This window comes from Camelina sativa, chromosome 11, assembly GCF_000633955.1.
Source record: "Camelina sativa cultivar DH55 chromosome 11, Cs, whole genome shotgun sequence".
NCBI classification, from domain to species: Eukaryota; Viridiplantae; Streptophyta; class Magnoliopsida; order Brassicales; family Brassicaceae; genus Camelina; species Camelina sativa.
Genome location: NC_025695.1, coordinates 46,053,277 through 46,072,548, shown reverse-complemented (window position 1 = coordinate 46,072,548; position 19,272 = coordinate 46,053,277). Strand labels below are relative to the sequence as shown.

The 19,272-nt window shown below is 31.8% G+C and overlaps 2 protein-coding genes and 1 pseudogene across 2 annotated transcripts; all 3 read left to right on the top strand.

The window, feature by feature from the left end:
- Positions 2,786–5,730, top strand: LOC104726680 (protein COBRA). The gene is made up of 7 exons (XM_010445601.1): positions 2,786–3,132; positions 3,711–3,790; positions 3,878–4,004; positions 4,105–4,434; positions 4,524–4,683; positions 4,774–5,057; positions 5,168–5,730. The coding sequence occupies exons 1-7, from the start codon at positions 3,030–3,032 to the stop codon at positions 5,452–5,454; spliced, it is 1,371 nt and encodes a 456-aa protein (XP_010443903.1). The 5' UTR covers positions 2,786–3,029; the 3' UTR covers positions 5,455–5,730.
- Positions 11,062–14,566, top strand: LOC104726679 (agamous-like MADS-box protein AGL8). Its single transcript, XM_010445600.2, has 8 exons — positions 11,062–11,411; positions 12,318–12,396; positions 12,504–12,568; positions 13,079–13,178; positions 13,286–13,327; positions 13,473–13,514; positions 13,978–14,081; positions 14,238–14,566. The coding sequence occupies exons 1-8, from the start codon at positions 11,227–11,229 to the stop codon at positions 14,350–14,352; spliced, it is 732 nt and encodes a 243-aa protein (XP_010443902.1). The 5' UTR covers positions 11,062–11,226; the 3' UTR covers positions 14,353–14,566.
- On the top strand, positions 16,142–19,012 carry LOC104729020 (annotated as a pseudogene).

Below are 19,272 nucleotides of genomic sequence, written 5' to 3'. Positions count from 1 at the left end.
ATCTAGTTATTTTAGTGTTTTTAATGATTTTCAAGTTTAATAAAATATTTGGTGTTTTTTAATATTTATATAATTATATATTATATTTGTTATGTTTTAACTATTATTGCATTTGTTGGTCAGCCAGTCTTAAAATTACCGCAAACGCACCAATTTTAAAACGCACCAATTTTAGAACGTTAAATAAGTTATTCAAAATGCTTAATAATGCTTAAAACCATAATTCCTAGTTTCCGCAATCTTTCATAACCGCAAAAGCTGCGTTTGAACTAGTCATATCTTCTATATTTTATATATCGACGAATTATTTCCGAAACATAATTTTACTTTTTTTTTCTGTTTTGTTTTGTTTTTGTAACTTATACTATAATATAATGTTGAAAAGAACCACTTGTTTTGTAAATTGCTATAATGCGTAGTAGTATGGTTGTTACGACTATATCCCAGTACCATACCAAATTCTAATATTTGTCAAATAGTATAAACTAAACAAGATGAGAGATCCACAGACACATTATATTTCGTAATTGACGTTGAATAATTGAATAATAATATCACTTATGTTTATAACTTTATATTCATGCAAAAAAAAAAAGTCGTTTGTGCAAAAATTTGGATTCCAAGTTTCGAAGTAAACTATATCATATGTGGTAAAAACTTAATTGTCACAACACTCATTATAATTTTATAAAAACACAAGTATAGTTATACGATTCAGAAAAAACCAAAAAAAAAAGAATAATTGAAATAATATCTCTCCACCGACAGCAGAAAACACTGTCAATGACCCACGTTCCTCTTAAAGCTGTCGTCTTCGGTAATATCTTCCGGTATTAAACCAACTTCTAACCTCAATTACATAAATGCCCCTCTCTCAGGCATAAAACATAAATTAAAATATAAGATTCCTTAATATTCCTGTATATAACAATTACTTCCAAGATTAATGAATATATTTTCATAAATCATAGATAATTAATATAATAATAATAATCTGAATAAATGTTAAGAATTTTTCTTGTATTTTTTTTGTAAAAAAATATGTTGTGATTATTTTAAAAATTATTTATACTATTGCATTTGTAAAATTATATTTTTTCACCATTTTATTTATATTTTTCTATTACTATATTTTGTTTTAATATTTATGTCTATTTAATATTCATGTCTTTTGAACTCTATATATATTTATCTCTTCTTCAATAACTAACAAATCATTGTTCGTTGTAACATATTTTCTGTTTTTTTGATGAATAAAAACTATTTAAATATTAATATATTAATATCTAATATTCAATATTATTATATAATCTAACTAAAGATTTTAGAAATGATTATAGCAATATAGAAATTTTAATACAATTTTAAATATATAATTTAGTGTTGCGACTATTTATCTTAACTTTTTGTAAAATATGTATTTTCAATATTTAATATTTATTTTATTTTTAGAAGTTGTGTATTTTACTATAAATTTTCTTGATACATTTTCACTTAGAATATAATTATAATTATTTTACTTGAAAATTACATTAACTCATTACAACTATTCGTTCACTATTCTCACTTAAGATCACTTTTTCATAATTGATTTTTGCTAGCTAGTAATATAAATATTAATAACTTTTATAATGGTTGCAAACTTTTATCATAATTTTTCATAAAACATCTTATATTTATAATATATTGAACACTAATTTTGGCAAGATTGCCTCAATTTAGTATGACTTTTCACTCTATATTTTTCTTTTAGATTTATGTCTCTTTGCCATAATACTTTTTATCATAAATAATATTTTGACAGTTGAGTTTTTACTAATATTTTTATTTAATACTTATGTAGTTTTAACCCTACTTATTATTTTCTCTTTTTAAAATTTTTTTATTATTATCACATACTCTTAACTATACTCTAATTTTTAAATAATTTTATAACATATAATTTTAAATTTTAAATTAAATTAAATCTCTATTTACTTATTTAAGAAATGTTGTTCGAAATTTAACACTATTATCATGTAGCATATTACAAAAAAATGCCATTACATTTTAATTAATTTAGTAACTAACAAAAAAACTTATATTAATTAATAAAATAAGAAAAAAATATTATCAAAATTATTTAATGAAACTATTTAACATATATCATTTATTATTTTAGAAATCTTAGGAAACAATAACAAACTATTTATAACAATTGTATAACTTAATTTTATTTATAAAACTAAGTTTAAATATTTAAATTATTTAATAATGACATATATATTTTAAAACTAAGATACAACATTGCTTATATTTTAAATATATAAAATATTAAATCTAATTTATTAAATATTTATTCGTATTGTATATCGACTCAATGACATCTATTCTAATCTAAGAAATCACGGGAGAACAAAACTACTCAAGATAACTATCTAGTTTAATTTATTTTTTTTGAAATAATTTTATGTATCATCACAAGGGTCTGAGTCTTAATAACTGAAAAATTCAACTTCGAATTATCTCAAATTATGTTATCAGTACTTCAGTACCAATTTAACTAAAACCTTTTTGGATGAAAATAAAATACGAAGAAGCAAAGAAATAAGTTTATTATAAAGTTGTTATCATTGAAGCAAGACAAGAATTAATGCTCTTATTAACACGATGGTTATGTTTCTTTAATCGGAAAACAAAATAATCAAAGTCCCACCATAATGATAGAAGGGTATAATGGTCAAACCGATCCCGACTCAAGTTCTACTAAAAAACAGCCACTAGCCAGCCAGATCCCAATTTTTTTCTCATTGCTTCTCGCTCGTTCGTATTCTCACCAAAGCTACACAAGAAAAAAGAAAAAACAAAATCTTGCTGCTATCTATCTTTCTCTCTATAAGTCCACTCCTCCTCCTAGCGAAGCCACCTTCCTCTTCTTCTTATTACTTTGAGATTGGTTTTTTAAGATTTAGCCAGAGAATTAAAAAAAAAAAAAAAGCTTCGTCTCTTGGTTCTGCTCTGATCAACAGAGAATTAAAAATAAATAAATAATGGAGTCTTTCTTCTCCAGATCCACTTCCGTCGTCGCCAAATTCAGTTTCTTGGCGTTATGGACCGTCTTCTTGATTTCTTCATCTTCTTTTACTTCTACAGGTTACTTCTTATCTTCATTACCACCACCAATTGTTCTGTTTACTCGTCTTCTTAAAGCTTTTTTCAGCTTCCCCATATTGCTTCTTGATTGAGATTTCACTGTTTCTGGGTTTATTAAAGATCACTTTCTTCAACTGATACTATATTCGTTGCATCTTGGTATCTTCAAATTCAACTGATTTGTTTGTTTGAATTGATAAAGAGATCTGATTAATCCTTTACTTTGAACTGATTGAGATTAACATAGATCTTTACTCAATTATTTGCATTGTGTTCAGATCCTAAAAATCAACACTTTCTCAATTCCCATATTTGTGCTTTCCTATGTTTTTACTAGATCAGTCAGTTCTGCTTGTATAAGAGGAAAAAAACAGAGATTCAAGTTTGCTGATCCAAAAATAGAAACTTTCTGAAAAGTATTTAAAAACTTAATCATGCAGAAGAAATCTTTTGGTCTATTTCTACAAACCAATTTGTAATAATCTTGAGATTGAAACAAATTACAATGTCGGTGAGCTAAGCTGGATCAGGATGAACAAGATTCTGACTTTCGTTGAATCCTTTTTTTTAATTTGCAGAAGCATATGATGCGCTTGATCCAGAAGGGAACATTACAATGAAATGGGATGTCATGAGTTGGACTCCTGATGGCTATGTTGTAAGTTTAACAGCTAGAACAAAAAAAAGATTTTACCTTACTTAATTGGTCTCGATTCAGCTAAACTGTTTTATGTGTTCGATCCAGGCTGTGGTTACCATGTTCAACTTCCAGAAATACAGACACATTCAAACTCCAGGATGGACATTAGGTTGGAAATGGGCTAAGAAGGAAGTTATTTGGAGTATGGTTGGAGCACAAACAACCGAACAAGGTAACTGAAATGTTTCCAGGTTCCAGTAACTTTAACTTTTGACTGTGGTGTGGTGAATTATCTGGAGAAATGATACATCTGGGTATAATGTTTTAAACAGGTGATTGTTCAAAGTACAAAGGAAACATTCCGCATTGTTGTAAAAAAGATCCAACGGTTGTAGATCTGCTCCCGGGGACTCCTTATAACCAGCAGATTGCTAATTGCTGCAAAGGAGGTGTCATGAACTCATGGGTTCAAGACCCTGCCACTGCAGCTAGCTCCTTCCAGATCAGTGTTGGCGCGGCTGGAACCACAAACAAAACCGTTCGGGTGCCAAGAAACTTCACTCTCCTTGGACCTGGTCCAGGTTACACTTGTGGTCCAGCAAAGATTGTGAGACCAACAAAATTTGTCACAACGGACACACGCAGAACCACTCAAGCTATGAGTAAGAGAACTAAGACTACTTTTTAGAAAACGTTAATGTTTAACATTGTTTCTAATCTAACAGACTGGTCATATTTGAAATTACTGCAGTGACATGGAACATTACGTGCACATACTCACAGTTCCTTGCTCAAAGAACTCCGACTTGCTGCGTTTCTTTATCTTCTTTCTACAATGAAACCATTGTCGGATGTCCAACTTGTGCTTGCGGATGCCAAAACAACAGAACCGAATCTGGTGCCTGCCTCGAGTAAGTTATTCACATCAGTTTTCAATTCCCGCTCTTTTGTTCTCTGTTCAATTTTGAATCATAAAGTCTCATACTTCAATGTAATGGCAGCCCGGATACACCACACTTGGCCTCAGTTGTGTCACCGCCGACAAAGAAAGGAGTGATATTACCGCCGCTAGTGCAATGCACAAGACACATGTGCCCTATCAGAGTGCATTGGCACGTGAAGCAGAACTACAAAGAGTATTGGCGAGTGAAGATCACAATCACAAACTTCAACTATAGATTGAACTACACACAATGGAACCTCGTAGCTCAACACCCAAATCTGGACAACATCACTCAGATCTTCAGCTTCAATTACAAATCTCTCACTCCTTACGCTGGATTAAGTAAGTACAGAGGAACATGAAAAAAAAAAAAAGAGCTCCTCTCTTCTCTCTCCCTCTATACTTATCTCTCAAAGACTTAACCTTTTTGATGGTTTTGGTATTTTTTGCAGACGATACAGCAATGTTATGGGGAGTGAAGTTCTACAATGATTTCTTATCAGAAGCAGGGCCACTTGGGAATGTTCAATCAGAGATATTGTTCCGTAAAGATCTATCAACCTTCACATTCGAAAAAGGTTGGGCTTTTCCTCGCAGGATTTACTTCAATGGAGACAATTGTGTCATGCCTCCTCCTGACTCTTACCCTTTTCTACCCAACGGTGGTTTCCGGCCAAAATACTCATTCTTCGCCGCCGTGCTTCTCCCTGTTCTTGTCTTCTTCCTCTTCTCCACTTAATCTCAGATTTACGGTTTTGCCACTGGGGTATTACGGTTAGGGTTTCTACGGTGGAGTGGTACAAACGTTATTTATGATTCTTTCGTGTCCTACAAACTATAAATCTTTTGATACATTTTTTTTTTTAATATATATAGTTTTCAACTTCGTTTTTTTTTTTGTCTTTTTTCCATTTTATATCTTTTGTGTTCAGTAACATTGTCGGTCGGTCCTTGTAGAAATATCATAGATATTGTAAACTTCTTTTTCCCTAATGTTATATTTTGCTTTATGTTATTGGCTTTTATGTTAGATAGTGTGATCTAAATCTATAATAATGGAAATATAAAAAAAAGAATGATAAAACTTATAAATTGAATCGAAAAACACTCCAGAATGATTTCGTTATTTTAGAAAAGCAGTGGGTGAAAATTTTCAATCTTTTATACTACATTTTACCGTTAAAAAAAAAAAGTTCAATCTTCTTCTACTAAAAACTAAAAAGGTTGAAAACTGAATAGAGCTGCTGAGCATTTTGGGGACATCTTATGTAACAACAGTTGATGGACCTTCAACTAGGCCCAGTTTCCTCTTAAGAAGAATCCGCAGACAACAACAGAAAATGCTCAATTATTTTTTCACATTTTTTATATTTTCCTTAGCTTGTTTGACCTACTCTTTTTTCTATTAAATATTTGTAAAATAAATATTTCAGTTTTAAAATAAAATAAATAATGAGCTGTGACTTTTTCAAAATATAATTATTAGGAATCTGTAGGTATCAGTATCATTAAAGAAAGGAAAAAAAAATAGGAAGAGATAATGGGACTCGAAAAATGGAACTTTGATTAGTTGTGTGGCAGAGAGAATCTCATCCAAAATGAGACAAAGCGAGAAGTTGCTTTAGAAAAGTTTGTGTGCGTTGTCGATTCCATATTTGCATCTAAACCCTAAAATCACAAACCCATCCATAAAAGTAAACAAAGCAAGAAAATCTCAAAGCATGTGATGTGAAGTTTGATTATTCCTAGCTCTCTTTGCAATATCATGTTTATATATATATTTATACATAACTTTATTCTTTTCTTGGTTAACAAATAATGTTGATGATCATATCACTCGAGAAGTTCACTATATATGTAATTACCATTTTGCCTAGAAACACATATCAAGCTTAATTATATTCATTTCTATCATTTTCTCTGCCAAGAATTAACAACTTAATTCAAATTTATGTCGTTGTCATATTAAAACTTCACACGGATTTCTCCTTTGATTTGATTTTCTAGGGTGACCAATTAAAGTACTTTTTGTCGTTTTCCTATCAAAAGATGTCACACTGTATAGATTATTTATTCATAATCTTCCTGTCGAATGGTTTTAAATCTCAACTACGTGTCAGGTTTTGATTCCTCCAAAAACGACTTCGATAAAAGGAAACTGGCCTTTTTGGCAAAATTAGAAAACAATGGCTATTACTTCGCTTTTCTAAAACATTTACTTGGTGGTAGAGGTTTTTTTCTTTCTTTCACCCCTATTCAAAAAATAGATATACTCTATGATACGGTGAGGGATCTGAAAAGTATTTACAGCTGATAGCTCACTTGATTAGCATATACTCTTGTGAAAAACGGTCAATTCTTATGCCAAGGTTCGAATAATTGCAAGCAAAGAGATTTACGTCTTAACATGGTATTTCTTAGCTGATGATGATACTTCAGTAATTCCAACGTATGTGCTTTTTCTATCTCCCTTCACTTTTTTTATTGGCCCTTATGATGAAATAAACTTCTCTTAATATTTGCTTTCTTATCAATATATTGGCCTAGAGATAATCATTTTTCAGTTTTCACCATAACCATATGCGTACGAATTATCATGTACGAGTGTGGTCACGCACAGAACAAAAAGACAAGGCGTGATGTTAAAATGGTCCTAAGTTGACATATATATATGTTCGTAAATGAAAAGCTTTAAACGATTCATATCTAAAAATTCAAATTTCACCAAAGGATGATTCGCTAAAAATATTAATAAGGAAAATATGAGGTTTATGTCCACTATATATTGGTATATAAGTTTGACAAGACAACGTGCGATATATTATATGCGGTCTTGAGATGTGGACTTAACATAAGGTATGAGCAGAAAAAAAGATCCAAAGTTTTGATCTAAGAGGGCAAACATATATCGTACTAAAGAGAGAGCCAAATTTATGTTAATAACGATTCAGAGAAATTAAATACGTTTAGGTACTACCCATCCATTTAGATGTTTAGGGCTCATCAACACCCAAATGTGGTCCATTTCTTTTTGTTCATGTGGTCCAATTTTGGTATATACTATATTATATAGTCTATAATACATTTTATTCGGACGAGTATTTGTCTATGCCAAAATATTGCTTACCCAACACCTTAATATATACATATATGATCGTATAGAATTATAAACTAGTAATAAATACTATTTGAAAAATTATTGTATATCATACAGTATTTTATTATTTTCTTTACTTATAAAAGTTGTTCTTGAACCAAAAAAGAATAAAAAGAATAAAAAGAATAACTTTCATTTAATGTATAAGTTATTTTTCACCAAAAAAAATGTATAAGTTATTTATACAATATCTCTATCCAAAGTTCTAATGCAGAAATCTTCGTATTAATAAATATTCTGAGTTATTACATTTCTTTTGTCATTTTCGAATGGTTAGTTAGTTCAGCCTAACAAAAAAAAAATTAGGTTGGAAAATAATCCAAGTGCTAGAGGTTCTTAGAGCATCATTACCGCCTGTTACTTCCCCCATTTCTCAAAAAAAAAAATTAATATTTTATTGTGTAATCAAATAGAAAAGTGACATATGTAGAATTAAGTAAAGAATCGTTTTTACCAGGAAGATTTTGAGAACAGTTCTTTGTGTTTCTCTCTTCTCCTTATATTATTTTATTAATTTTAAATAAAACAATTTAGTTGAGTAACGGCTTAAGTAACGCCCGCTAATCATGGTCTTAGGTAGCCGTAACTATTTTTTCAACACTATTTTTATATATTTTCAAGAAACAATATTTTAGATTGAAAATTGCTTTTCTTTTTATAATACAAATTTTAGATTAATTTGAATTTTAGATTATGGATTGCTTATTACAATTTATCACAGACTTCAATTCAGAATTTTGAAATTACAATAATTTTGCTTCTTAAGACGTCCCATTGACAACCTTTTTTTTCTTTTTGTTAAAATGCTTTCTTCAGAAACAAGGACCTTTCTTTACAGAACCCCTATATAATTATATTAAGTACATGAAAGCAGCTGAGCATGTGAACCAAACTAATGAGCTAGAGAAGAAGAAGAAAAAGAAAGACAAACATTAGAGATGTTGAATAAACAAAATCTAGATTCAGGATTGCATACCACAATTTTTCCGAACTTTTGAAAATACAATAATATTTTCTTTATTAAAGCGTGTCATAGTATATGTAATTATTTTTTTTCTGAAGTAGAAACTTTTTTTACTTAACTAAGTATTGAAGTACAAAAGAAGAAGAAGAAAACCTCTGGGAGGAGGAAAGACAAGACTTCAGCCACAGTCACACAGTTCTGATAAAAACAGTAACAACAATAAAAAGAGAGTAATTGTAGTTGGGAGAAGTTGTTATTCTAACCAAATTTCGAGTGCAAAGAGTAGTTGATCGCTAAGTACTTTTTCGATTCTGTTTAGAATTTGAGATGTTAAACAGACGAAATTTCGATAATATTAGGAATTACCAATCTTCTAGTACATATTAGGAATATTTTTGTGTTCTTGTTCCAACGGCGCTCGACATGAATTTTGATGGTTTGTGATCAACAAAAGTAGGAGAACATAATAGCAACATAAAATAAGATTACATCTGAAAGTAACGTACAAGTAATTAATTACGGCGGTGATTCATTCAATCAGTTACCAATTCTTACATAAGATTCTTTTTTTTTGTTGTTGTTGATATATGTACAAAACGAAGTTTTATCTTGTGGCTATCATCAGTTACCAATTCATTGGATTAGTTACCAAATATTAAAATATATTTCACTTTTCAGACCAATATTTGTTGTGTATGTGTATATCGATATCACACAGAGGTCTCAGGTCAGACATATAATAGTCATGGGACCCGACATGAATGTTGTTTTGTTAATTTCTTATCGGAACACGTTCCATATTCAATAACCACTCAAAAAGTTGAACCTTCAGACGGATTTATTTGGTCATAAAGCTTTAGTGTTAACTGTTAAGTGTTAATCCTACACAAATTATCGTTACAGTGAATTCTTAATTGTCAGAAACGTATTAATTTTCTTAAGATAGTACTGTGTTTTCTTACACTATATTGACTACAATAGTACATTACCAGTTAAGCATTAAAGGATCTTTCAAGTTTATTTAAGAAAACCCTTGCATTGTATTTTAAAAAATCCATCCACCCAATTGCAGTGTGGGTCTAAATTATTTATATCAGACGTAACCTAGCTAGTTATTTAGACTATAAGACCATGGTAAATAGTCTTAGAGACTTTTTCCTACATTGAGAGTATCATACGTTTGAGATTCTCTTCCCATAAATAGGCCACTTTTTATTGGTCAAAAGAGAAATTATATAATAATATATTAAATCATAAATTGGTTTTATATACTTTTTATTTTTCCTTTTATCGACAATGTATGCATATTGGTTGGTCCAAAAGATCAACGCAAGCTGATTGAGTTCCATTTATTATCTGTAAGTTTTGTTGGTTCATCAGCAGCTGAATTGCCTAGCTTTCTTCAAGTCTCGTAGGTTCATCACTTGATTGCAAACGTTAAAAAGTTCCGCCTGATTAATTAATTGTACAGATTTACCTATTTAAACTTACTGTATTTTTCCAAGGGGTCGGTTTATTTACAATTGTATTTTTTTTCTTTTTTTTTTTGCGTGTATATTTTGAAAAAAGTTTGAAAAATACTTTGACTAACTTTATAATAAACGATATTTTAACTTTACCAAACATATTTTTCAAAGTCCTAACAATGTTACTCCGTGATTGCGTTTAAGAAAACAGAAAATCACCTTTAAAGAAATTCAATTTGTTTTTCTTGCATGCAAAAAAAAAAAAAAAAAAAAAAAGAATCAGTTACCAAATACAATTTGCATTTTGAATATTTATATGTTTTTTCTGTAGAAACTACATAATAGTAGTAGGAATTAAATATTTATTCTCCTTAAATACCACATTGAGTTCTTTGGTCTGTTTTCTTAAACCTTAAAAACCATGACAAAGTCCGTACGGTACACGGACACAAAATATATGTAAGCTTAAAGGGAGGCACAAAACTAACGAACGAGTTATTTATCACAGTAAAAAAAAAAGGAACCAATGAGAAGTCGACAACACATCTAATGGTTTATTTCCCAAACAGCCCTTAAACTTTATCTCCCCACTCTGGTCTTTTCCACTCTATGTTGGCTTCTTTATTACTCTCTTTTTTTTTTTCCACAAATACCATCGTCTAATGTATTCACGTCACATAGCGTATTTATATACCACATCACTTACGTCACTGTGGACTCACGCGAAACCCAACAAAAGTCCACACGAGAAAAGAAAGAAAGAAAAAAAAAATATATAGCTATTATCACATTCAACACAAAAGATACCCAGAGAGACATAAGAAAGAAAGAGAGAGAGATACTTTGGTCATTTCAGGGTTGTCGTTTCTCTCTCGTGTTCTTGAGGGTTTGAGGAGAGAGAGAGAGAGAAAGAGAGAGAGAAAGATGGGAAGGGGTAGGGTTCAGCTGAAGAGGATAGAGAACAAGATTAATAGGCAAGTTACTTTCTCGAAGAGAAGGTCTGGTTTGCTCAAGAAAGCTCATGAGATCTCTGTTCTCTGCGATGCTGAGGTTGCTCTCATCGTCTTCTCTTCCAAAGGCAAACTCTTCGAATATTCCACCGACTCTTGGTAATTTTTATTTTTAATATTATATATCACATCGATCATATCTTATCTGTATTTTACGATTTTTTTAGCCAGATTTTTTTTTTAAAAAATTCGTACGTCTCGATCTCGATCGTCGTCAGCCTTGGAACTAAATCCAAATCTTGTGTCTTGGTCTTTCATATCTACTGTAGATTTGGTTGTTCCCTAAGAAGTGGCTCGAGAAATTAGGGTTTTTTTTGTTTGTTTTGGGATTTTACGTACGGACGCATGAAAAAGCTGTTTATGTTCTCCTTTATCTATCCAATTGAAAATAGCATAAAATTATGAAACTTGGTACACCGACTCACGATTTGATTGCCTCTTTTGATGTATGGAAGCACGTGCACACAGACACGTACGCAGATGTATGTATATAATATGTATAAATTATACTTAAGTATAGCATAGATTTGAAAGAAAGGTTGATTTGAAACGATGAAATCAAGCACTTACGAGGATGTGTGCTATAATCCAGTGGATAATAACATAACGTTAAACATATATGTAAGTTCGTACTGATATAAATGCGTTTTGTGTAAGAGTATACATGTTTGTTTGTACGATATCATATATATATAGAGATAAAAATATATAATGATCATCAAACCATTTGCTTTGATAACCGAGTCAGGAGGGAAACTCGAATCTTTAAATTGAATTTGTACGTATGTTTTCTATGATGTTTGTGGACTCACCAAAAACCAGGTTTTATATACATTTTTGTGTTATATGCTTATTTTTAGCTATCCTTTGTCGGTATACCAAACAAGGTAAATTTTGGCTGGCCACTTTGCAACAAATATTACACATTGTAACATGTGAAATTATAATGATATATATATGGATCAAACTAATAAAACGTTTGACTTTTCTTTTTCTGAATTATAGCATGGAGAGGATACTTGAACGCTATGATCGCTATTTATACTCAGACAAACAACTTGTTGGCCGAGAGGTTACGCAGAGTGTAAGTTTTAACCATATGTCTCTTTTAGCTGTTTATGTTCATGAGTCCTACTTAATTATGTTATCTTTGTTGTAGTAACTAGTGTCTATCATATACCAATGTTGTAGGAAAACTGGGTTCTAGAACATGCTAAGCTCAAGGCAAGAGTTGAGGTACTCGAGAAGAACAAAAGGTATATATATATTAAGATACATGTGTCGCACCATATTAACTTCTAGCTAGTGCATAATGTCAAATATATGTGTGCTTAATTATCAAATTGAAAGTAAAACGTACATTTACAATAGTTGTCCAAGTTAACTAGAGTTTGGGATTGAACATAAACTTCTGATGTAATTCAACTGCTTACCGTAGTCCTTACTGTTAAAATATTAATATACATAAGTAACATAAGACATAAAACTAACAGGAAATGCATGCGTATTTTCTCGTATGTTATGATAGTATATGATAATCCAGAAAATTGCGATTTGTGTCTTGAATCCTCAAAAAGTTTATTTCCTGTAAGGCAATTTTATCATAAAAACTAGTTAAGGCATGGTTTCTCAAGTGTTTGCACAAAAAAATAAAGGCATGGTATCTCAATTGTAGGGAAGGTATACCGTTGTACATGTAGCATGTCCTTAGCAAAACAAGCACAATTTTCTTGTATAATCAGTAGTCACAAAATGTAAATGTGCAGGAATTTCATGGGGGAAGATCTCGATTCATTGAGCTTAAAAGAGCTCCAAAGTTTAGAGCACCAGCTTGACGCTGCTATCAAAAGCATTAGGTCAAGAAAGGTAAAAGGGGTAACGTTGATACATATAATCTACATAAGCTGTAGATATAAATTTTGAGTTTTGCATTGAATTGAAGTCTGATTTTTGTGTTGTTTTATTTATTGCAGAACCAAGCTATGTTCGAATCCATATCTGCGCTTCAGAAGAAGGTAATGTCAACTATTTTTTTCACATATATGAAGCCTATTCATACTAGTATTTAGTATGGTTGCAAATACTATTGTTCCACAGTTCATCGTCGTAAAAACAATTCATTTTTTTTTTAACTTTACTTGTTTTATTTAAATTAATCAGGATAAGGCTTTGCAAGATCACAACAATTCGCTTCTCAAAAAGGTTGGTGCAACTCTAATTTTGAATTAAGTGGTGGTTATACATGAGTTAAAAGTTGCGAAATAAAATAACTTACTTCAGTATGTCATCTCACCAATTTTTTTAAAAAAGATTATGTTCAACAATATCTTATAATTATACCATAAAAGTATAAGAAAATATGTCTTTCTTTACTAGAAAGAGATTTCTGTATACAATTTTAGAGCACTATTATATAAATAAAATAAACCAATGTCTATATATATTTATATTAGTACTTTTTTATGACATAATCATAGATGACATATTATCTGAGTGGAGATTTATATATTGATGTACGATAAACAAATGATTATTTGGTTTTTAATCTTCAATCAGTTGTTATTTTCTATAGTAAAATCTATAACAAAACATACAGTTCATGCAACTGTAGATTTAGGAATAATGTAGTATCACTAGCTTATGGCAAAATGATGAGTATATGTAGATTAAAGAGAGGGAGAAGAAAACGGGTCAGCAAGAAGGACAACTAAACCAATTCTCCAACTCTTCTTCAGTTCTTCTGCCGCAATATTGCGTAACCTCCTCCAGGTCTATTCTCGTCTCTCTCTCTCTCAGTAATATTCCAAACTAGATTCCCAGTGTACATATAATTTATATATATATATAATATATATATATATATGTTAATTTGTATGAACTTCTTATCAATGAATGATTCTGATGAATGTATTATTAAATGGGCAGAGATGGCTTTGTGGAGAGAGTTGGGGGAGAGAACGGTAGTGCACCGTCGTTGACAGAACCAAACTCTCTTCTACCGGCTTGGATGTTGCGCCCTACCACCACGAATGATCAGTAGAATTATCTCTCTATATAATTATATACATGATAATATAATAATTAATGTTTAATATTTTCATAACATATATCAGCATTTTTTTGGTGACTTAATTATATTACTCATTATTAATACTGATGATATGTTTGTTTTAGTTATCTAATCATATATTATTATGTATTGATGGAATTCCAATGTCAAGACGTACGCACGTAAGCTATGATCATTAGATTCACTGCCTCTTCTTAAGATCAAAGATTCATGTATATCTTGGTAATGATTTCTCATGAATGATGGAATCTTTTTTTTACTGTGGTGAACGCAATTTATCAATATTCTATCATTTGTAAATTTGCTCAGTACTCTGTTTTTTACGCTATTATGAAAATCTCATATTCAGATTTTTAAAATTTTACTCTTATTGTAAATGTGCTCATTATGTTGCGCTTTAAAGTTGTAGCAGCAAAGTACCGCATGGCACAAATGATTATTATGATTTTTGAAAAAAATAAATAGAAAAAGTTTGTGCAAATATGACAGTTATTCAAAATTTGCAAAACAATCCTATATAGTATATACATACCCCATATATATGCATGTGTTCTATGTATCGGTTATTAAGTATAAGCAGACAACGAAAGAGATTCTATGGTGGTTTATATATATATGTTCAAAAATATACCTATCAAACATATAACAACAAAATAAATATTTGTGAAGTCCTAACTCCTAGGTTACGTTATTGATCATGTCAAACAAAACAAAAAATCAAAATTGGGGGAAACTGGTTGAATAGCATGCAACTTTTAGAAAATTATGTACTGACGTATTAAATGGTGCGAGTGTGGTGTGGATGGACGAAACGTCTGAAATTCTTTTTTGTGAATCCATAACGAAAACGTCTTTGTTTCCTCTACTATTTTTTCATTGTTACCTTTGATCAACAGATGCTATAGACTATTGTTTAATTTGTACGTTGAGAGGGACAAAAAAAATATTAAGATCAACAGATAGTACGTTGAGAGGTTTAGAATAGATATTTCTAAAATAATTCAATGCCCCTAATTAAATCATGTAGATATTCTTAAACCTTAATAAACCCTAAATAAATCTATATTTTTTGAAATTTTAAATTTTGATGGTTTGTACGGTTATAAACGAAATGGGGTGATTAATCAAATAGATTTTCCTCTTTTTTTTAATTACTGAAAGTGATTGAATTGATTGTTATTTTTGGTTTTGATTTTACATGTGGAAAAAAAATATTTTCTACCGACAAAAAAATTATATTTGCATATATAGATACATGTTTTTAAAAATCATAATTTATCATCTTTTTAAATATACTTGCGCTATTAAAAAAAAAGTACAGTTCGGAAAAAGACTTGATAGAAGCGATATGTTACAAGAATTATTTTAACAATCTTAAACGAACGACAAATCAATGGTCAAATTTTCATTTTAATTACCATTAAAAAGCCAAACGCAACGAATACAAATGTGTTAGCTTAATTTTTCAATTCAGGAATGTCCAACCATAATAATTAATAAATATTAAACCCAAAGGTGTACGCTAATCCTAGTCCTACCCTTTAAAGACTTTAGAACACATGTTCAGGACTTAATGTATGGAGAAGAAGACTCTATTAATGACTCTTTCAAAATCTGTTTTGTTGACTCAGAGTCAGAGAAAGAACAAAAACTCTAGACTTTAAAGTCTTCTTATTAAACAATTCAACATTGAACTTTTCTATATATACACACACTCGCAAACAACAATTTAACATTTATATATACACACACTCCGACACTCGCAAACAACAATTTAACATTTATATATACACAAACACACACTCGCAAACAACAATTTAACAGCGATCGACGTAAATCTTGGGTCAACAAAAATGCGGTTCATCTCTTGTTTGATACTACAACTTCTTCTTGTCCTGAAACTAAAAACACTTGTCGTTTTGTCTCAGAACATCATAACTTCGGGTGACTTTGCTTTCGGGTTCCGCAAGATCCAACCAAACGATGGTTTCACTCTATCCATATGGTTCGACAAGATTTCTGATAAGACCATCGTGTGGCACGCTCAAGCCGTCGACACAGCCACTGGTCTCGTCCCTGTTGGTTCGAAGGTTACATTAACCGCAGATGAGGGTCTGGTTATCACTGACCCTCGAGGTCAGCAGCTGTGGAGATCGTTGAGTGATGGCTCTGTTTCTCGAGGGCGAATAACTGACGACGGAAACTTCGTTCTGTTCGGGGATTCTGACGAGGTTGTGTGGTCGAGCTTCAATAACCCCACCGACACTTTGTTACCTAATCAGGTACGTAGTTCTTTACTTCTTTTTATACCGAATGACACGACCTAACATGGAGAGATTCCTTTTGGCTTTAGCTTATTAATTAACAATTTATATAATCATGCTACGAAGATAATAATATATATTCTATTTACTAAAATAAATCAAGAATTTTTTATATTTCTTTGGCAAATATTAAGTTAGAAACGCAATCTGAAAAAATATAGATATAGCATCATTAAGGCCAGTATGTACTTCTATGATCCTAATCCTATGGTAAATCAGACTTTTTAGTTGATTATTTTTTGGTTTGATTTAGAATCGACTTAATTAATTTGTGTACTCGTAGTTATTGTTACGGATGGGAATTAAATAATTAATGATGCAGAATTTAGAAGTTGGAAAGAATCTGTCATCTCGTAGGACGGAGACAAGCTTCAAGAAAGGAAAATTCAGGCTACGTCTAGGTGAAGATGGAAATCTTGAGCTTCTCATTCTCAACGCTGAGACTGTCTCAGAATCAGACGTATACTATCAGTACTACGAAAGTAAAACGAATGATCCGAACAACCCAGGGGTTCAACTAATCTATAACCAATCAGGGTACATGTATGTTCTTCAAAGAAACAATTCAAAAGTCGTTCTCAAAGAGAAAGATGAGGAATCTTCTAAAGACTTTTATCGTCGTGCCGTTCTACATTTCGACGGGGTTTTTGCTGAGTACTATCATCCCAAAGGGGGGCAGGAGAATGGTGGGTGGGTGCTTGATTGGGTTGAGCCAGAGAATATATGTAACTACCCTAATGGACTTGGGAATACGGCTTGTGGGTATAATAGTATATGCAGTTTAAGCAACAACAAGAGGCCGAAATGTGAATGCCCTGAGAGGTTTGTGTTAAAGGATCCTAGCAATGAGTATGGTGATTGCGTGCCAGATTTCGAGATAAAGCCTTGTGGATCAAAAAAATAACCAAACTTCCAACTCAGATGTGAATCGTTACGGGTTTATTACTTTAGAAAGGACGAATTGGGTGTATGGGGATTACGAGAGTTACGCCAACTATGATGAAGAAAGATGTAAAAAATCTTGTCTTGACGACTGTTTATGTGCTGCGGTTGTTTTTGGAAACATTCGGGATCTAAAATGTTGGAAGAAGAAGCTTCCATTGTCTCACGGTGAAAGATCTCCCCGTGGTGATAGCGAAACATTCATTAAGGTTCTAAACAGCGCCATCGCGAAAGGTCCAGTTACCAAAAAGAGAGAGGAAAATCATGACTGGTTTATCATTGCTTGTTCGGTTCTACTTGGAACTTCAGCTTTTGTGAATTTCATATTTCTTGCTCTGTACAAAAAGAAGAAGAAGAAGAAGAGTAAGACGTTTAGGAAGAATGCATCAAGAGATATCAGTACTGCAAATGAGTTGAATCTGAGGATTTTTACATACGGAGAGCTCGTGGAAGCTACAGGAAATTTCACAGAAGAACTTGGAAGAGGAGGCTTTGGGATCGTTTACAAAGGATTTTTAAAAGTTAACGGTGATTCTGAAGTTCCCGTGGCAGTCAAGAAACTAGATCGTCCTGCTCAAGATAACGAGAAAGAGTTCAATAACGAGGTTAAAGTGATCGGTCAGATTCACCACAAGAACCTAGTAAGGCTCATTGGCTTCTGTAACGAAGGACAGACACGGATGATCATTTACGAGTTCTTGCCGCACGGAACTTAGCCAGTTTTCTCTTCAGGCGTCCGAGACCAAGATGGGAAGCTAGAAAGAGAATCGCGGCAGACATTGCCCGTGGAATCTTATATCTACACGAAGAGTGCAGCGAGCAGATAATACACTGCGACATAAAACCGCAAAATATACTTCTAGATGAGTATTACATTCCTCGGATCTCAGACTTTGGTCTAGCGAAGCTTTTGATGTTAAACCAAACGCATACGCTCACGAACATCCGTGGAACAAAAGGTTATGTTGCAGCCGAATGGTTCAAGAAGGGTCCCATTACATCCAAAGTAGATGTTTATAGCTACGGAGTGGCTTTTAGAAATCGTGTGCTGCAAGAAAGCCGTCGATCTTGAAGATAACATAATTCTCATCCATTGGGCTTACGATTGCTTTCGACATGGAAGGTTGGAAGATCTGATTGAGGACGATTCAGAGGCGATGGACGACGTGGGGACAGTGGAGAGATATGTGAGAATAGCAATATGGTGTATACAAGAAGAGTCAGAGATGAGACCTAACATGAGAAATGTTACACAAATGCCAGAAGGTGTGACTCAAGTTCATGATCCTCCAAATCCGTCTCCTTATAGCACTTTCACTTGTACTGATGAGTATCTGTCTGGTGGTTCTGTGTCACTTTTTTGATATGTTGATACTTCTGAATCAAATAAATAATATGTTTTAATAAGTTAGATACTTGACAGTACGGTTAAAAGAATAAACTTTTTTTTTTTGAACCAACGGCTGAAAGAACAAACATATCTGTTATTATGTTGATACATACAACATACTCAGTAGCACCGTGTGACACAAGTTGCTAAGATTATAATTTCTTTAAAGAAATTGAATAGATTGTAATTGTATAAATATAAACTAACAAAACTGTAGTTCCAATAGGTGCTCAT